The following is a 13343-nucleotide window of genomic DNA, read 5'->3' as shown; positions in this document are numbered from 1 at the left end:
ACGCCCCGAAGTCAATGCTCGCCGCAGCTGTGGAAGATGGGGGCCTGGAATGACAACGGAGCCATCGAAAACACGCATTTCTCGAACCCTTCAGTTTGTGGGCTGATTCGCTTGTGGCTCGTACACCACCAGGAGCATGAAATTACGTGGCCAGGATTTGTGCCCGCACTCAGGAAGTGTGCAAGGTCCTCGTGATGGCCCATGTGGGGGCTGGAGAACGCGATGACAGCGCTGTAGGAGCCCAGGGGCGTGGACCTCTCCCTCCAGCCCCCAGGCACGTCGTGCAGACACCGTGGGGCACACAAAACTGTCCTGCGCGGGAGTCCCTGCACTCATCCTGCCTGCACACACACGGGTCTCCGGCTCGCCATTTAAATCCATTATTAAAATACAAATACCCAGAGAAACGTAAAGAAAATATCAGCCCCTTTCTCACAGTTCACCATGCAGGGACATGTTGTCATATTTCTTTCCAGAGTTTTCTTTACTTCCATTTTTGGGTAGTCATTGCCTTGGTTTGTGTCCACACTAAATCTTTTAGCATAGCAATTTTTCCACGTTATTAAAAGAATCTTCTAAAACAATATTTGAAACAATGGAGCAATATTCTGCTATATGGGTGTCATCAATGTTGACTTGCCATTGTCTCTCCTGCGCGTGTAGGGTGCCCCTACACTTCCACCCCTGCAAAGAAGGCTGTGCCATGAAGCCTCATCGTTCTTCCCTCGGGTCAGGGCTGGACCCAGGAGCAGGACCCAGCCTCTCCTCTCTTCCCCACTCTTAATCCGTGCCATTCTGACCCAGAGCTCAACACAGGCACAGCCTGGGGGCACGAGTGGCCTCAGTCAACAGGTGGTGGGCATAAGGTGGTAGGGGCAGTGCCCCGTGGTGGGCAGAACAACAGCCCCTAGCAACGGCCACACCCTACAGAACCCATGAATATGCTGTTACTTGGCAAGGGCAAATTAAGGTCAAAGATGGAATTAAGGGTGCAATTCAGCTGGCCTTGAGACGGGAAATCACCCTAGGTTATCCCTGCAGGCCCAGTGTGGTCACAAGGGACTACATAAATGGAAGAGGAAGGCAGGAGGGTCAGAGTCCTGAGAAAGGCTCCACCCGCTGCTGCTGACGTCCACTTCCAGGGTGGGGCGGGGCATGAGCCAAGGAACACAGACCTCTAGAAGCTGAAGAGGCAGGGAGACAGGTGCCCTGCAGCCCCGTGCTGGCCCTCTGACTGCAAAAGAATAAATTAGCGTCATTTAAAGCACCGAGTGTGTGGCCACTTGCTCTGGCAACCACAGGGCATGGCTCCAGCCCTGGGCGCTGGCTGCGGGGATACCCCAGCCACCCCGACCCAGGGCGTCTCAGCCGGGGCACCTGGGCCTCACCTTAGGCGCTCATCGGCACCGGGCTGGACTCCAGACCCCAAGTCAGCTGCCCACCGGACCACTACTCAGAGCCCAGCAGGGACCCAAAGCCTGCCTCTGGCCCACCCTGCTCCCAGCTGTCCCAGGCCATGGCCCTCTTCACCAAACCAAACCACAGAGTCCCTCACTGCATGGCCACACGCCACTGGGCCAGCTCGACCCTCAGGGAACATCTGGGCGCAGCAGGAGACTCTGCCCCGCCTCCTGTCCCTCCCAGGTCACCATCGCTCCTTGAGTGCGCCCCTGCAGGAGCCCTGCGACCCCTCCACGGGGACGCCTCTGGGCATCCTCTCCGCTCCCAAGTCCCCAACCCTCATGCCGCCTTGCAGCGCCCTCCGAGGTCCCCGGCTCACTCAGAAAAACCCGCTCCTTCCCTGGACCTGTGGGCAGTGGCCTACTCATCCGCCTCATCCAGCTGACGTGGCTCCTGCCTTTCCACCCACTTCTAGCCACAAGGAGCCTTTGTCCCTGCAGTATCCTTCTTCTAGAACATTCTTCCCAGACGTTGGCGTGGCTCATCCCCTCATGGTGTCTGCTCCACAGGGATCTCTTCGACGACCCTCCCTGACACGTTCCACCCCTGCTCCGGTTCCGGGGTGCTGTTGGCATCACATCGGCTACTTACAGGCCCACTGCCTGTCCGCCGCAGACATAAGCTCCTCGAGGGAGGGCCTCTGCCTGGGCGTGCCCTGCTGTGTCCCCATGCTGGGAACAGGCACTCACTGAAGGCCTGGACAGCAAAGCGTGACACGCGGAGCATGGGCAGCCCCCGGGCAGACGAGAGGTGGGGCGTGGGGCCAGGGCTTGGCCAAGGAAGGAGGAACTAGCGGCTTTGGAGGGCCCGGCCTGGTGTAGCACCCCATCTCTGACTGCCCAGCGAAACCACTGCCCAGGGGAAGAATGTGGCCTGTTACTCCCAACCAGCCCTCTGCCACCTGCACCCAGACTTTTCTTTTTTTTTTTCCAGAGACAAGGTCTCGCTCTGTCATCTGGGCTGGAGTGTGATCACAGCTCACTGCAGCCTTGAACTCCTGGGCTCAAGCGATCCTCCTGCCTCAGCCTCCCGAGTAGCTGGGACTATACGCACTCACCACCACACCCGGCCAATGTTTTGTAGAGACAGGGCCTCACTATTGCCCAGGCTGGATTTGAACTCCTGGCCTCAAGCAATTCTTCCACCTCAGCCTCCTGAAGTGCTGGGATTACAGGCAGAATGTGTCCCTGGACCTCGTTCAGCCCCGACCTCCCCACACACCCCCGTGGGAGCCCTCATGGCAGGCCCTATGGTGGGTGCTAGGACGAGGAGGTGACATTTACAGACCCTGCCCCAGGAAGCTCACAGCTGCTGGGGGAAGTGGGGCAGTCCATGGAAGTTCCACAGGGTGTGGCCAGTCCTGTGAGAAAGGGAAGCTTTGGGGGCCATGGGGGTACACAGGAGGGTCCTGACTCAACTGGGAGTCAGAGAAGGCTTCCCGGCGGAGGTGACACCTAAGCCTGGTGCCCCCTTAGCTTCCAGGTCCCCTGACCCTCATCCTAGTGGCCCGACCCTTGGAAGCTGCGCAGTTCCTAGCTGTGCAGGGACTCTGGGGGACAGCAGGAGGCAAGACCAGGCTCGCCGACCGCCAGCGCCAAAGAAGCATGGCATCACCCGCCCTGGCCAGTCTAGGACATGCTGGCTCACGCATCCCCTGCCGTCCAGCAGAAGGCGGGCGCCTCCCCGCCCGCCCGCCCGCCGGCCACACGGTCCCGGGTGTGGGCACTTACGCTTGGAGTGCTTGTCGCACAGGGCAGCGGCCCGCATGTCGCAGAGCCGCAGAGAGCCCTTGCTGCTGCTGTAGACGAAGAGGTTGCAGTGGTGCGGGTGGAACTCCGACGCCGTGATCACCTCTGTGAGGTCCTCCATGTTGGCTGGCTTGATGTCCACGATGTCTGGGGCAGCGCGGTCAAGGACGGGGCAGTAGGAGGCGCCCTTGCCACTCTGCCTCCCCTGGGGCTCTCCACCCCTCGCCCAGGCAAAGCCGTCTAGCCTGATGTGTGAGCCCCTGCTCTGCCCCCAGGACCCCCAAACACCCAGCCCAGAGAGTCTGGGCAAAGGTTTTGTATTTCCGGTCAGCCCAACCTGGGCTCCGATCTGTCCCTTCCTGGGACCTGGAATACAAGGCTCTGGGCTGCAGCTCTGTCCTCCCTGCTGGGCCAGCAGTGTAGAAAGAAGGGGCTTCTGTCTGCTGCTGTGACAAGCGGAAACCCCGGGCCTGAGGGCAGGGCAGACAGTACGAAAGGCAGAGTGGGGAAAAAGACCTGGTGTTAACTTCTGAATCCTGGACCAAGCTGAACCTGAAGCCACCCTCCCAGACTGTTAATATGGGAGCCAATAAATTTCCAGCTTTTGTTTAGCATCAAGAACTTTATAGCCTACAAAGAAAGTGTCCCTGACAGATACCCTGGACCACAGAAGGGCAAGCAACCTGTCCGGGGAACCCGTGGTGGGCGGTCAAGCCGGATCCAGCCTCACAACCTCCAGGCTCCAAAGCCCGCCCCTTCCCTGCTGTCCAGCAGCAAACCAGAGCCCTCGGCACAGGCAAGCCCTGCAGACCAGCCCGCCCGGCTTCCCAGCTCCAGGCCCTACGTGCCAGTCACCCTGCCTGAAGGGCTCTGACAATGACAGCCTTGGTCCCTGGTCCCTCCAGCCCTGCAGAGGGCTTTGCGCAGCCTGTTCCCTCTGACTGCCCACGCATGCGAGCCCTGGAGTCTGCGGTCTGGGGTTGGGATCCCAGCACTGCCACCTCCTGGCAATGTGATCCCGAATGAGTTCCCCAGCCCTCCGGGACTCATTTCCTCATCTACAAAATGGACCAACAGTTCTAACCTCCTAGTTTTCTTGTAAAGATTAACAGAGGCAAAGCCCAAGGTCCTGACTCATTGCAAAGTGTAATGAATGTCAGTTGCCATTATTATTATTGTTGTTTTTATTATCTGGAAAATACTGATTGAAATTCTGAGACGCACCTGCTGTGAGCCCCTGGCCCTCCCCTCCCGCAGCCCGCGCTGTTGCCTGTCTCCGTGAGAAAGTGCTTTCTGACCTCTGTCAACACAGAGCTGACAAACGGCCAGGAAAGACGGCTGTGCAGTCCGAGGCGCCAAGGAGGGCCTCTGTCACACGCAGGTCTTGCTTGCTGGAGCGGCGCTAACCAGCAACAGAGTCGCGTGCGCAGAGGCAGGGAAACGAGCGGAGGCACCAATGCCTGGCTGGCTTCCCAGGTCACTACGGTTTTCTGGTGTGAAAAGCAGCAGAGGTTGAAAAATGAAAAATGATACTAACGCTCGAAAAAGTGGCAGGCTCCTGCTAATGTCATCGACGCCCCCTGGTGACCCATGCTTCAGGGCTAGCGTGCTGCAGGCGCCTCTCCGTGACACTCTGCCTGCTTGGGAACGGCTTGCGCTTCCTGACTGACCGTCACCGCAATGGCGTCTGGAGGAAAAGCACGGTCGTCACGTACGGAATGTCACGCACATTCGCGCGGCGGCACCTGCTCAACATTCTGCACGAAGGGTCAGGGCAGGCAGGGACTAAACCGGCTCTGCGGAACTTGAGCAGCAAACAAAAGCCAAGGAAGCTGTGCTGGAAACAGAAGTGCCCTGGGGATGCCGGTCCCACAGGGGTCCTGCTTGTGTCACTGTGGGACACTCGTTCTGGCTGTATTTCCTCGGGTCATGACTCCGGGGCGGGGCAGGACGGCCTCTGGGGGTTCTCTGAACACAAGGACGCGCCGCTTTTGCCAGTGAGGGGACAAGCCACGCACGTGGCTCCGAGATGGAACTTGGAGAGCCGCATGTGGTCTGCCACCTCGCTCTTCCCTCGCAGCAAGACGGCGCCAGAGCCGAGCTTGAGGACGTGCTCGCGGCAGGAGGGGAAATCCAGTGGGGCTGTTTGAAGCCTCGGAGACCCCGAGGCTGGTGTCACTGCAGCGTGACCGGCCCTCCCGACTGGCTCCGCGGCCGCCCAGCGCTGGCCTTCCCAGCTCGGGGTGCTCTGCAACGTTTAAAGGCACACAGAGAAGCCCTCTGTGCAAACACTCCCGACATGGCGACCCAGGCTGGCTGCGGGACAAGGACGAGAGATCGAAGGCCTGGGTGCAGGCTGGGGAGACAGGGTCTCCAAAGGCAAAGGAGTCAAGGGCCTGGTGTACGGTTTGTGGGGAGAGAGTCCCCCAAACCTGGGTGCTGCCAACAGCCCAGGCCCATAGTGGTAGGGCAGACAGCACGAAAGGCAGAGTGGGGAGAAAGGCCTGGTGCTTTCTGAGTCCTGGCTCCCACAGCCTCAGCACCCTCGGGAAGCCTCCCTTGCTGTTTCCAGCAACGGACTTTGGACACAGTGGCTGCTGGGTAAACAGTAATGTCAAACACAGAGGTTGTCCCCGCCTTACCGTGGCAGAGGAAGACAGTCATGGTCATGGCCGACTCAGCAGGGTCCCCACTGGCAGGAGCTCCCTGGGCCTGGCAGGCAGTCTGCACCTCTGAGTCCCAGGGCACAGGCCCTGCCAGCCACCTGGGGCAGCGCAGCGTCCCTCGGGGCCTGGGCATCTGACCAGGCCCGTGGTCACTCGGTCCCTGGGATGGCCTCCGCAGGATGTCTGGCTCAGCTGGCCACAGGACCTGCCTGGGCCCGCTGCCTGGCCCTTGGCTGGTGCCATAAGGTGTGCTAAAGGGACTGCTGAGTGGGGCTGTCCCCGTTGGACTTCTCTCCACCTGTAATAGAACAGGAGCCTAAAGACAGATTCCTGGTGAGGGAAGTAGCTGTGGAGAAGCCCTCCCTAGCGCAATGATCATGCCATAAACGCAGACCCTGCGAAGTCGTCGGCTCACACCCTGCGGCCGCGCACCTGTGGATTTAAGACTTTGGCCAACAGTGACCATGAGCAGCAGCTTTAGCTTTGGTGGGACCAGCACCAGGGCAGAAGCTGGGGGCCCTGGGCGGGGCATCGGGCCTGCTCTCTCTGAAGTGTGCTGTGCCACCTGTGAGCACCATTTCCTTGCTGCAGGCCTTGGTTTCCCCATTTGCAAAACAAAGGGATGGGCATGATCCCGGAGTGCCCTTTCAAGGATTAACCCCCAGGTGGCCTGTCCTCTGCTTCATAATCGCCACATAAATCCCACTCATAAAACTGTGCTTTACAAGGTTCATTTCTGGACGAGCCTCCCTTGGGAACAAGCATAATTAGACGCAGTCAGGAGTCCCCTCCCCGGCAAAGCTGGCTGAATTATTCATATTCTGTTTTTCTTTCTAATTCTACTCCGACTGTCTGGCGGGCTTTTGTTTAACTTTCAATTGTACTTGGGCAGCTAAGAATCATTTTCTCTGCAGGAAAGCTTGTCAGACACAGGTAGGCATGCCGGAGACAGGACAGAAGAGAGAAGGGACATCACTCTCAAACCCCAGACGCCTCAGCAGAGCACAAGTTATTCTTCTCCAGCGGCCCCCAATTATGGCCCCCATTATGGACCAGCGGTCCATAATGTCCCGACCTCCAGAGACTATGAATGTGACCTTAGCTGGGAAAGCGATCTCTCCAAATTTGGTCAAGGAATTTGAGATGGCCTTAAATCCAATGACAAGTGTCTATGTAAGAGACAGAAGAGGAGAAACCAGACACCAGAGAAGGCCATGCGAATACGGGGGCAGAGACTAGAGAGATGTGGCCACAAGCCCAGGACACATGGAGCCACCAGGAGCCAGAGGAGACAGGGACCCTCTCCCCAAACTTCAGAGACAGCACAGCCCTGCGGGCACCTTGAGTTTGAATTTCTGGCCTCCAGGACGGCGAGAGAATACGTTTCTGTTGTTTGGAGCCGCAGAGTTTGTGGCAATTTGTCACGGCAGCCACCGGACACTGATAGCCCCGGTTGCTCCCTGGGAGCTGGGAAATGACAACAGGGACATAATGCTAGTATCACGGATGTCTTTATGTCCACCCAGACTGGGCTTTTCCCTAAAATTCCCTGTTTTGGCAGCCCTAGCCCTGAGCCCCAGTAATCGAGACAGCTTCCTGGTCCTTCTCTCTAAGTCTTTCCCGTACGTCACCGGTGTCACAGAGCTGGGGCTCCCCGATCTCCAGATCCTCCTGCTCTGCCCCTCAGCCCTGCCCCCATCATCTCTGTCCCCAGGGAGTCCGTGTCCAGGCCCAGCTGGAGCGAAGCTCCCCCACAGCTGCTGAACTCCCACTGCCCTGCGAGGCCTTCCCTGCCGCAGACGCTGCGCGGCATGCCGCCCGGCCCGTCTCCCCCCGCCTCAGCCGCATCCAGCGTTTGAAGTCTCAAGAACATCCCAAGGGCGTGGTGGTCTCTGCCTGAACAGCAGGGTGAGCTTTACCCATCTGCTCACCCACAGACCTCGCCCCCCGTGTGTCACCACGCCACCTACGTGCCCAGCGCTCCCTCTTGGCGGGTGGCACCAAGGCAGGGACCCTATCTCCTTCACCTCCATGCCCCAACCACCGCCCCACCCCATGGCCTGCCCAGAGCTGCGCTGGGGCACGTGTGCTGCGAGACTTGAGAAGGAACGTCAGATGAGGGGACCCAGCCTTCCCTCGGGCACGGGCCTTCCAATTTAGCATTCCTGTTCACAGGCATTTCCGCACCCCACCCCGCCTGGCCAGCTGGTGCGACCCTGGCCTTCCTTAGGGGAGGAGACAGGCTCCGGGGCTCCCACAGCTGGTAAGCAGCAGAGCTGGCATCTGAATCAGCCTGCATGGCCGCAAATCCAGTTTGGGTTCCTCCTCACCCAGCCCCCACGGCCAGGGTGAGCGCACTGAGGCAGCGTCCCATCACTCCAGGGTGTGACAGGCTCCCTCCTACCGCAGGGCCTTTGCACTTATGTCCTTCAGATCTCTGTCCAAACGCTCCTTCATGACGTGGCCTTCTCCTCTAAACTGCACCTCCCCCCAAAATAAACCTATTTCTTTTATGTTGCTTAGGATATATGATTTTTGCTTTACATTTCTGCAAGCGTTAATCACATTATTGGCTTATCTGTTACTGCCACCTCTCCAGTGAGGGCAGGGACTTGTCTATTTGCTGTACCTTCAGTGCCTAGCACATAGTGGGTGCTTAGTAAAGAGTTGCTGACCGAATGAATGAATCACTTGTGGGCCCACTGTGGGCCCCTCTGATCAGGAGCCAGGGAGCAGACATTGCAAACCCATCTCAAACAGTGGGACCCTTAAAGTGGAGAAGCAAGGTTGAAGCCAGGGCACGAACGGGCTTCCTTTCAGGAATGGACTGTCACTGGCGCAGGCCACTGGCAGGGGCTGTCCTCCTGCAGCCACGCGAATGCAGAGCACTGCTGACCAGGAAGCACACAGCTTGTCTGGCGTCTGGAAGTTCATCGGGAAGGACCGATTCCCACACTCCTTTCTCTGGCCCCACTGCACTCTGCTCCCAAGCCTGCCAGCACCGTCTTCTCAGGTTGCATGTGCTCGCAGGCCTGTCTGGGTGGTGCTCCTGTTTATATCCCCAAAGCCCAGTCAAGCGCCTGGTACCTGCCTGCAGCTAACATGCCCAGCAGGCTGCCTGTGCACGGCTACCTCGAATCTGTGGCTCATTCAATCCCCCACCTCTTGTGGAGAGAGGTGCACCCCTTGTGACCCCTTCTGTAGATGGGGAAATGGAGGCTCAGGGCTGAGCAGAGAAGGGTCCAGACCAGGACTGGATGTCAGCTGGCCTCCAGAGTGCGCAATGCACCCTCCAAGACACAGGAGCGTGATCACTAACCACTGAAGACCTGGGTGAATCCAGGTGCTACCACCTATTAGCTGTGTATCCGTGGGCAAGTTTCTGAACCTCTCTGGGCCTCAGTTTCCCCAACTTCAGGATGTCATTGTATTCTTTACCTCCTAGAGTTGTTGTAAGGATTAAGGTAGTTCATGTGACATGCTGGGAACAGGGCCCAGCACAGAGCAGGTGCTTTGCAAATGAACACCTGCCTGACACAGGCACACACTGACTGCTGCCAGAGAGCCTCAAGTCTGCCTATGATCTGCTGTGGAGCCTCGGGCCAGTGACTCAGCCTCCCTGGACTCTGTGTCACTTGCAGCTCAGGGAGCAGGAGAGGAAAATCACAGCTGTCAGCATGAGATGGGAACAGTGGGGCAGTGGGCAGGGAAGGGATACCAGCTTGCTGGAGGGCCCAGGGGCCTGGGGGGTGCCTCTGGTTCCTGGCAGCTGTCTGCACCCAGTCCCCATGTCTTACAGTGAAACCCCTTTTCCTCTCAGTGGCTGAGTGCACACTCACCGGTATGGCCTCTCAACCAGTGGTTGGCAAATGTTTCTATAAAGGGCCAGAAAGTGAGTATTTCAGGCTTGGCCAGACCCAAGTTCTCTATGGCAACTGTAACTCCCTCACTCTGCTCCTGTAGTACAATACCAGCCACGGGCAATATGTAAACATGGGACATGCCTGCATGCCAAGAAAACGTCATAAGTAGGTGGATTTGCCCCCACGCTGGGCGGACTTTTGCCGAGCCAGGTCTAGAGCAAAGAGCAATCTTGCTTCTGGCCCACAGCCCTCTGCACACGTGCAGCCCCCACGTCAGTGCCAGATGGAGCGAGCGCAGCCCTGGAGGGGCAGGTGGGGTCCTGTCCACGCCACACCCCCAGTATGAGGAGCCCCTCGCCCTGCCAAGTAGAAATGCCAGTGCCCTCAGCTGTTCGTACCAGTCCCTCGGGCTCAGAGCCCACCCCCGGGGGAGTCAACAAGCCTCAGAAATTGGGGTTGTCCTGCCTAAGAACGAGGTCTGTGGTTCTCCCTGTCAAGGACGCAGAAACATAATCCGTACAGGTCTGCACAGTCATCAGGTTTGCAGAGGTTTTTATAGAAGCTCCTTCATCTGCTGCCAAGGGCATTACCTGGTCTCTTGAAGCCCGGCCAGGGTCGCGCCAGAACCACGCACCGCTGCCAAGTTCGGAGGTCATGACGGGTCTTAGTGGAGACACCACAGCAAACTAGTCTGCAAGGACATAGCTTGAGACACGGTACTAACCCAGAGAGCCGTGCACACCGCCAGGCACGTAGCCCGGCCTACAGGAAGGGGCTGCCTGAGTTCCAACCCCACCCAGGAGGGGAAGGCAGCCTGGGCGGGGCAGTGACATGCCCAGGGCCACGCGGGGAACCATGCCAGAGTGAGGACTGGAAGCCTGGCTTCCGAACTTCCAGCCAGTGTTCCTCCTACTCTCCTGGAGTAAATGCATTTGCAACACAATCTGCAGCTCTCCCCACGGGGCAGCACCCCTAAGGTCTGAAGGCTGAGGCTGGCTGGACAGGTTTGTGTCCTGAGGAAGGCAGGTGCTGGTGCAGACCAGGGTTCCACGAAAGGGAAGGCTACAGCCTCGGACTCCATTGATTTAACTGAGCAAATCATGGTTCATCCAGAGGTCTCGGCAGGAGCCTGTTCTCAGGATGGAGGAGGCCGTTACCATGGCAACCAAGCAGCTGGAGCTAGGGATGGAGGCGGCCCTGCCAATGGCCACGCCACAAAAGGTCTGCCACACAGGCTCACCAGGGACGCTGGACGGGGAGGTGCCCTGGAAGGCCTCCTGCATACAGGCAGTCTTGAAAACCTGCTTTTATTTTCAGAACCAGATTTTCTCCAAAAGATGACCTGGCTGCGAGCACCCAGGCCAAGACGCGTCAGGCGCTACGGGGGTTCCTGGCTGCCACAGCAAAACCCTAAAGGCTGAGTGGCTTGAACCATATTCGCTTCTCACAGTTTTGGAAGCCAGAAGTCCAAGATCAAGGACTCGACAGGCTGGTTCCTTCGAGGCTTGGCTCCTTGGCTCCCAGGTGGCCGCCTCCGTGCTGTGTCCTCACAGAGACCTTCCTCTGTGCATGCCGCCTTGCCGCCTGCGAGTCCTTCTTGTAAGAACACCTGTCAGACTGGGTCAGGGCCCCTCCTGTGGGCTGTAGTTTAATTTAATCACCTCTTTAAAGGCTCTGTATCCAAACACAGTCACATTCTGAGGTTCTGGGGGTTAGGGCTTCAACACGATAAATTTAGGGGGCACACGATTTAGCCTGCAACAGCTTCCTTCCTTCTCTGCTCAGAGCATCCTATTGACGATGGTACGATCCTTCTTGGGGAGGGGAACCCAGATTGCTGGGGCCACGGGCGAGGGGCAGTGACGGCCCACTGCACAAGCCCACTAAGCCCCGCCCTCTCTCCGTGGGACGCGCAAGTCTACACGGCTCCACCACTTACGTGATTCCTAAGTGCTTAGAAAGAAACCGCCAAGCTATGAAATGGCAAGAACGCGCTGACTTCTGAACCTCAAAGACCAGGGCTTGAAAGGCCGGCCCCGCCACCGAGCACCTGGGCGACCTCTCAGACTCAGCCTGTAGAATGGGCTGACGCCTTCCGCTTTGCAGGGTTCTAACGAGGATTTCAAGAGATGACACGTATCAAAAGACCTAATCACGTGGTTAAAGCTAAAGGTAATTAAATCAGAATCAAGAATCAGAGTCTTTCTCTCCCTCCCTCTGAAAAAAAAATTAAAACTAAGCAGGTTGCAAGAGGCGCAATGCCTGTCAGCCCTGGAGGGCTGTGGAGGGCTGTGAAGTGCGAGCCTTGGTGTCTGAGACTCGGGAGGGGAAGCCAAGGGCGGCAGCGCCGGACGCACGCCCAGGCAGGTGCAGGCCCAGGGCACCGAGCAGGGCAGGCCAGGCCCGTCCTGACCTCTGGGGCACCCAGCCCAGCAGGGGAGCCAGATTTAGTGCCGTGGTCCATGCTCCAGGACCGACACACAGGTGCACGTGGGGAGGGGGTTCTCACGAGGCCCTGAGCTGCCAGAGAGTCAGGGAAGGGTCCTCTGAGGCCTGAGCCAAGGGGCAGTCACCCAGCGGAGTCTGTGGGGGTGTCTGCCGTGTGCCGGGGAGGGCGTCTCTGCAGACCACAGGCTCAGAGCGGCTGCGAGAGGGCAGGTGGCTGGAGCACGAGGGCAGGAGGGTGGACGGGCGGAGCTGGGCTGGGGAGGATGGGGGGCCCGTGCGCCTCGCAGGGAGCTGGGCTCTGTGCAGAAGGGAGAGGAGGACTTAAGAGGGGCAGCAGGGGAGGGAGAGGCTGGGCCAGCTCAGCGTGGGGAGCGTGGGCTCTGAGCATAGGGGTTACTGAAAAGAGGCTCAAAGAGGGTCAAAAGTCCTCTCAAGGGGCCTCTAATCTATCTAGGTGAACAAACAGGTACAAAGTCTTTTAGGGGCTAACTTCTAATTTCTAAGAGGTAGTTGTCAATTAACAAAGGAATAACATAAGAGGCATAGTGACTCTACATTTCTTTGATCTAGTTATTATGAACTTAAAGGTAGACAGACAGGAGAGAGCAGGAAACCATCTTTAATAAACAGGTTGTTCATAACTACCGGGGCGCATCTTTGGGCAAAGTGCACTCAGCATTGTCTCTGGCTCCCATCCTGTGGGCCATATTTGCCTTGTCTTGTCTTTCAAGACATAGGGAAGCTTATAGATTTTGAGATACCAGAAAGCCTTTTTGGAAAACATCCCTACCAGAGATTTGAGAGCTTTTCCATGATAGCAGTCTCTAATAAGTGAACCATTGAGTCCACACATTCCTTCAGGGCAAAACCCTGCAAACTCCTGTTTCTGTCTTTAATATAATAATATAGGGTGATACAATAAAATAATGGTCTTATGAGCTACATCTCATTAATTCATCAATCATATTTTCCCAACACACATCTGCAAAGTGGGGAGCATGATGGTGCCACCCCAATGTACAACCATGAGAGTGAAATGCAACTAGCTGCGCTGTGCATTCGTTCAGCCCAGGCCCCGGCAGACTGGAACGCGCCATAAACAGTGGCTGTCACAGGGGCTGTTACCATGACGAGGGGCAGTGTAGCGAGACACTTAA

At 57.7% G+C, this 13343-nt stretch overlaps 1 protein-coding gene across 4 annotated transcripts in view; it reads right to left on the bottom strand.

The window, feature by feature from the left end:
• PPP2R2C (protein phosphatase 2 regulatory subunit Bgamma) overlaps positions 1-13343 on the bottom strand; it is a 133108-nt gene that overhangs the window by 31339 nt on the left and 88426 nt on the right. For all 4 annotated transcript variants that reach the window (XM_012747682.3, XM_075992946.1, XM_012747681.2 and 1 more), the window contains exon 6: positions 3192-3356. In XM_012747682.3, coding sequence (XP_012603136.2) covers positions 3192-3356 — 165 coding nt within the window. The remainder of the gene's footprint in view (positions 1-3191; positions 3357-13343) is intronic.

The sequence above is a fragment of the Microcebus murinus genome, chromosome 16, assembly GCF_040939455.1.
Source record: "Microcebus murinus isolate Inina chromosome 16, M.murinus_Inina_mat1.0, whole genome shotgun sequence".
NCBI classification, from domain to species: domain Eukaryota; kingdom Metazoa; phylum Chordata; class Mammalia; order Primates; family Cheirogaleidae; genus Microcebus; species Microcebus murinus.
Note: the sequence above shows the minus strand (reverse complement) of the source record. Positions and strands in the feature narration are given on the sequence as shown.